Genomic DNA, 6,058 nt, shown 5'->3' with positions numbered 1-6,058 from the left:
TAACTAAAAGCATATCACATCAGAACTTTGTCATCAAAACCATAGCTCCTTATCTGCCAGATCTGGCAATAGTTCTACATTCACAGCCCGCAAAAGTGCAAATGCACCATTTGAAATACGATACAAAATACTCATACCCATAAAGTGTCAAGAACTAAGCAGAATTGGGAATATGACCACACACACAGCAGAAAAGCAAAGGACATGAAAAGAGCAGTTCAAAGCACAGATGTGTGCATGTAGAGAATTAAGACGCATACAAACGGTTACTCGAGGCTCTGGATTGTCTAATATGTGGGTTCCTAGAAGAACAACGCAAAATAGACAAACGAGTCCAGGCTCTGCCGCCGCCGACGACCTCGCTTCCCTCATGCCACCACATCCTCCTCCTCGCCGTTGAAGTAGTAGTAGGCATACAGGGCCAGCTGCACCAACGCGAGCACCAAGCCAATCAAGTTGGGAATCTGCATGTACACGCCAATTCAGAGTTCAGAGTGCAGCACACCAAATAGGCAGTGTAGATAGCAGCATGCAGAAGAAAGGCAGCAACAGGTTCTAGGACTCCCACTCTCCCAGAGTCATGGCGCTGTGCGCGCGAGTGACCGGCCGGCCGTAGATATGGATAAGATGGGCAACAGGGCGAGGGAGGGACTTACTGCGATGTAGAAGTCGTAGGGCTTCGACGCGAACGCGTAGGCCGTCCACACGCTGCTGGCAGTCAAGGAAGCAAGGGCCATGAGCAAGGACATGTTCTGGACGTTCCGTGTTTCGAACACTCTTCTCTGAAATAACAAGACATTAGATCAGTACATAGGAAAAGAAGAGGGGGACGAGGGAGAGAGAAGGAGACGGAGACGGAGACGCAGGAGAGAGTGGCTGGCTTACCGCGACGGAAAGGGGAGAGCCGTACATGATGATCCCACTGACGACTCCGGCATAGCCGAACACCGTGTCCCGCCAGAGGTACCCCAGCAACGCCACAAAGGTGCCGAGCCCCCCCATGCCGAACAGCTCTATGAGAGCAACCCGGAGGTCCATCCCATCAGCGAACCAGATGTAGAACCCCATGAAAATGACCTCGATAATCATACCAACACTGTTGATTATGATGACGTAATCGCTGTTCGTGTGGACAGTGCCATAGAACAGCCAAATCATACAGTTCAGGAAGGCCATGGGGTAAGGGAGGAACGGGTAGCCCACAACAGAAGCTTCGGTGATGATTCTCCTGAAGATGAAGGCTGGCGACGCGAAAAGGGAGAACGAAGCCAGAAATCCTGAAACAAAACAAGAACACAACAAACAGATCGATCAAAGTGAGTACTCGCTCATCCCGCTTCTCCAAGCCCTCCTACTTCGCCCACCGCTCCGGCGGCCTCCACAGCGACGACCTCCTCCTGCTCCCAAACCCGACCTCTGTCGCCGCCGTCGCCGACCCGCTCCGGCCGCCTCGCCTGGCCCTCCAGCCACCTCGTCCTGCTCCCCGTCAAGGACAACCCCGACGCCGAGGACGGCTCCCACTGGCCTCGTCCGATCCTCGACAGCGCAACAAGTCCCTCGATCTCCCTGCCCCCGGCCCGGCCGCTTCGTCCACCACGCCCAACCTCCCTGTCGCAGCCCGCCTCGCCGACGTGCTCCGCGCCTCCGCCAGTCCGCCTTGCCCGAATCACTACCCAGCCCGATGCCCGAGGGCACTCGCTACGCTGCTGGCGCACCTCGCGGCGGGCCACTTCGCCCGCATGCTGGCTCTTCTCACGAGCGGCGGCGTGCCAACCGTGTCGTCGTCGTCCTCCTCCTCTGCACCTCCTACTCCTAGCCGCCCCCGCTAGTCCCGCGCCTCGTCGCCCACGTGCGGAGCGGCGGCGCGCCAACCGCGTCCGCCTCGCACCGCGTCCTCCACCACCTCCTCCTTCCTCCGCACCTCCCAGCCACCCCAGCTCTCGCGCCTCGTCGCGCCCTCGCACGCAGCGGCGGCGCGCAAACCGCGTCCGCTGCGTCCTCCACTCCACCTCCTCCTCCGCAACTCCCCGCCGCCCTCGCGCGGTAGTCTCGCGCCCACTTCCGCGCGCTCCGGCTCCACCACACGTACGCTCCTATACCTTAACCTTCCCGCCTCCCCGTCCCGGGCCCCGGCCGAGATGTAAGAAGAAGAGACTACTCACCGAGGAAGGCGACCACGTCGGAGACCATGGTGCTCAGGCGGCGGGGATGTGATGTGATGTGTCTCTGAGTGGGATGGAATGGAACTTGTAGCCTTTATATAGCCTAGTAGACTAGTAGTAGACTAGAGGAGAAAGGTAGGGTTTGCCTGTATTTCGCCTCCAGGCGGGCCTCTCTGTATAGCCGCATGCATGGGACACGCACGCACTGGACTTCGGTCTACGGAAGAGTAGAGTAGTAGGAGGCTTTGGAGAAGGGGAAGATCGGCACGGCAGCCCCTATCGTCAGACAAAAAAACAAGATGCTTCATTCGGCCGCTGCGGGGTAATTAACCAGCAAGAAAAAAGGTTGAGGGATTTGGCACGATGCTGAATGCTTTACTGCATCGTTGGGTCAAAAAGATGAAAGATGCCATGCAAAATACTCTTCGGTTTGTGATAATGTACGATCGTGTGTGTGGGAGTAAAAAAAGAATTCAAAATGCACTAGCGCAGGTTGCATTCCATGTTTCCATTCCATGGCATGGCCGATCGTCCTATATATAACAGCTGCTGCTGCTCTCTGCAAAAGTACAGCTGGCTCCTGCAAAAGTACAGCTCCTCCTACAACAGAAAAAATATGCACATGGTGGGAAAGGATGGAAAAGCACAAATGCTTTTTATATATGTTATTATAGTTTTTTTTGCATCATTGAAATTAAAATTCTTCTTCAAATGATATAGTTTTTCTTTAAAAAAAAACTGTGTACGTTCGAGTGTTCATCGACCTACACGGCTACACTGGTAAGTATTTGGACAAAGGAGATGCACTCATACAAATCTACAGCTATATTATATGCAAGCACATGGATACGTAATAAATTACTGAAATGGACATTTTGTAATTAAATTATTTAAAGAGCTTCAAGAAGCAAAGCATACTGTACTGTATATACTGTTGCACTTGTATACTACGTACTCCTAGTTGTACGCAACATGCATGCAGCGTTTTCTCTTTTCTTTTCTGCCAGTCGTCCTATGATCGAACGATATATAGCTCTTGTACGTCTAGCTAGCCGGTACTAGTATAGCTGATGACATTCCGTAGGCCACTAGACCAACTATTCCGTCTAGCTCTTGTCTAGCTAGCCAGTACAGTAATAAGCACCACATTTTGGTTTGTTTACTTCCAAAACTTTTTGCAAAATAGGAATAGTAGTACTTTCGTTTGTAATTGACAAATATTGTCTAATTATAGACTAACTAGACTTAAAAGATTCGTCTCGTCAATTCCAACCAAACTGTGTAATTAATTTTTATTTTCATCTATATTTAATACTATGCATACGTCTAAAGATTCGATATGACGGGGAATCTGAAAAATTTTGCAAAATTTTTAGGGAACTAAACAAGGCCTAAAATAAGGCGTTAGTTGCAGGGTAGCCTAATTGGATAAAAGGCTGTCAACTTTTTGGTTTGTTAACTATTACTGCATCCTTATCAAAAAAATATATTACTGCATCCATTATAAAAAGAATGTTGTTATTCTCTTTTTTTTACGTTTCACCAAATATATCATAATAAATAAATATATTTGGGTATATGCAATAGCTTTACAATAATGTTGTTTAAAGTGTAATCATTACGTTATATATACATACGTAATTTATAAATAACAGTGACCTTGTTTTAGAGTCCTAAAAGTATACTCATTTTTAAATGACGACCGAGTAGTAATCAATAAAGCACGAACGAAGTACTAGTAGGTTCATAAAGCAGTAATCCTGATAGGGTAAAGCAGAATCCCTCGGCACTGTTTATTATTGCATGCATGCAAAAACGAGCGACAGGACAGCGCAGCAGCCTTCCGATGCAAATTAGGGTGTATATGGGGTCGGGATAGCGCAACTGGCCTTGAGGAATACTCCTACATTCTTGCCTGTATACTCCGGCCATAGGCATATATATGCAGTAGCATCTGATCATAACGCTACTATATCTCCTCTCATCTGTACTCACAAGTTTTAATTTTATGCATTGCATCCAGAGAAGATAATTGTACTCCCTCTGTCCCAAAGAACGTCTCCAACAGTTGGCTTAGGATGCGTTTAATTCCTGAGTGAAAAGTTTTTAAATATCGTCATGTTCGTTTGGCTCATAAACCATAGTAGAAAATATTATTTGCTGATTTATATAAGAAAAAAACACTACTAAATGGTTAGCAGATTCGGCTGATAAGCTCAATCGACACATCGAATATTTTATAAGATGGCAAAAGAGATATTCAGAAAACTTATTAAGCATAACTAATCTAGCATTAGCACATTTGTGTTACTGTAGAAATTATGGCTAATTATGGATTAATTAGGTTTAAAAGATCTGTCTCACGGTTTTCATGCAAACCGTGCAATTAGTTTTTTTATCTATATTTAATGTTTTATATATGTATTTAAATATTCGATGAGACGAGTTGGGATTTTTTTGAATGGGAGCTAGTTGGCGTTACGTCATCTTTTCAGGGACGTTGAGGCGAGAAAAGCAGGGAATGAAAACGCTACGGAGTAGTAATCCGTATACCTAGCTAGTTCTCCTTCGGACGCACAGGGCTTAAAAGATTTGAAAACGCTACGGAGTAGTAATCCGCTCGGACTCACATGGCGTGTTTGTACACTCTTTTCTCTCTCCACTGCTTCTGGTACAGCACGCACCATGCATCCCACGCCACTCCTCAAGCGTGTCACCGTTCCTTGGATTAGCAATAGTACAATACTACTTTGGCTGATGGAATCCACACACTTTGAAGAACGTGCAACTGTTTGGGGGTGATTTTATGGGTTCTATGACGTGGAAGTTCTCCTAGCTAGCCTGCTACGCTAAATAATTATCGTTCTCTTTTTCAAGAAGTTATTTTTTTACTTAGCTAAATATATACAGGAAGATTTTAATATTTATAGTGTATAATTAGTATCCTTAGATAGTCTATCTTTACTGTAAACTTAATTAAAGATGCAAATGTTATTAATATTTTCTACGAGTCTAGTCTATCTTGAAAAAGTTTTGCCAACATGCAATACGATAACGATATTCATTTAGGGACAAAGAGTGTGTGCGCGCGCGAGCGTGATCAAAGTAAACACCCAGTCGTCATTGCCGAGCATGCAATAACAACATATTGGAAAATTCAATTAATTAATGCTTGCATGAACGTATTACGTGCGTTATTTTTGCGTGATCGTGATATATTTAGAAGTTTGTTCTCACAAAGCAAGATAAGAACTGAGCTTACTCCACCTAATACGTAATATCATCACATGGCTTTATTATTCATTATTCATTATTACTCTGATCTCTAGTTCCCGGACATGGCACGCGCCGCGCTTCGTGCATTCACCGAACTCCGCCGGTTCTAAGGCCTTGTTTAGTTACAAAATATTTTGCAAAATAGACATTATAATATTTTTGTTTGTATTTGGATCTTATTTTCGTTTATATTTAACAAATATTATTCAGTCATAGACTAACTAGATTTAAAAAATTCATCTCACAAATCATATGTGAACTATACAATTAATTATTTTATTAATCTATATTTAATAATTAATGTATATACTGTAAGATTTAATATAACAAAAAAATCTAAACAAATTTGTAAAATTTTTAGAAAGTAAAAAAGGCCCGGAAAAACTGCTGTGCGTGTGCGCCTTGAGAGCCTCGGCAACAACAGCCCGGTCGCATTGCATTGCATGGGGGTGATGGGGATCATTCCGTACGTATGCTTTGCCGGACGATTCGTTTGCTTTTTGCAGCACCAGCTCTGCACGCGCGCGCACACACACACACTCTGCAGGCCTCTGCACTGCCGTGGCCATGTCCCCGCATGGAAACAAAACGAGAAGCTGGTACATCATCTCCTGGGCCCA

General features: G+C 45.6%; 1 protein-coding gene across 1 annotated transcript; it reads right to left on the bottom strand.

Moving 5' to 3' along the window:
- On the bottom strand, window positions 1-2,215 carry LOC8078749 (bidirectional sugar transporter SWEET7b). Its single transcript, XM_002454997.2, has 4 exons — window positions 2,163-2,215; window positions 886-1,277; window positions 657-782; window positions 1-464 (listed from the first exon to the last, which is right to left on the bottom strand). Exons 1-4 carry the CDS (start codon window positions 2,188-2,190, stop codon window positions 369-371), a joined length of 642 nt encoding a protein of 213 aa, XP_002455042.1. The 5' UTR covers window positions 2,191-2,215; the 3' UTR covers window positions 1-368.

Source organism: Sorghum bicolor, chromosome 3, assembly GCF_000003195.3.
Source record: "Sorghum bicolor cultivar BTx623 chromosome 3, Sorghum_bicolor_NCBIv3, whole genome shotgun sequence".
Classification (NCBI taxonomy): domain Eukaryota; kingdom Viridiplantae; phylum Streptophyta; class Magnoliopsida; order Poales; family Poaceae; genus Sorghum; species Sorghum bicolor.
Note: the sequence above shows the minus strand (reverse complement) of the source record. Positions and strands in the feature narration are given on the sequence as shown.

Bases quoted from the DNA above. Each gene is read 5' to 3' on its own strand.
- LOC8078749 (XM_002454997.2), bottom strand. From the start codon at position 2,190: ATGGTCTCCGACGTGGTCGCCTTCCTCG. The intron at 1,278-2,162 runs GTGAGTAGTCTC...GTTTTGTTTCAG, and splicing joins CGACGTGGTCGCCTTCCTCG to GATTTCTGGCTTCGTTCTCC. The intron at 783-885 runs GTAAGCCAGCCA...TTGTTATTTCAG, and splicing joins GCTCTCCCCTTTCCGTCGCG to AGAAGAGTGTTCGAAACACG.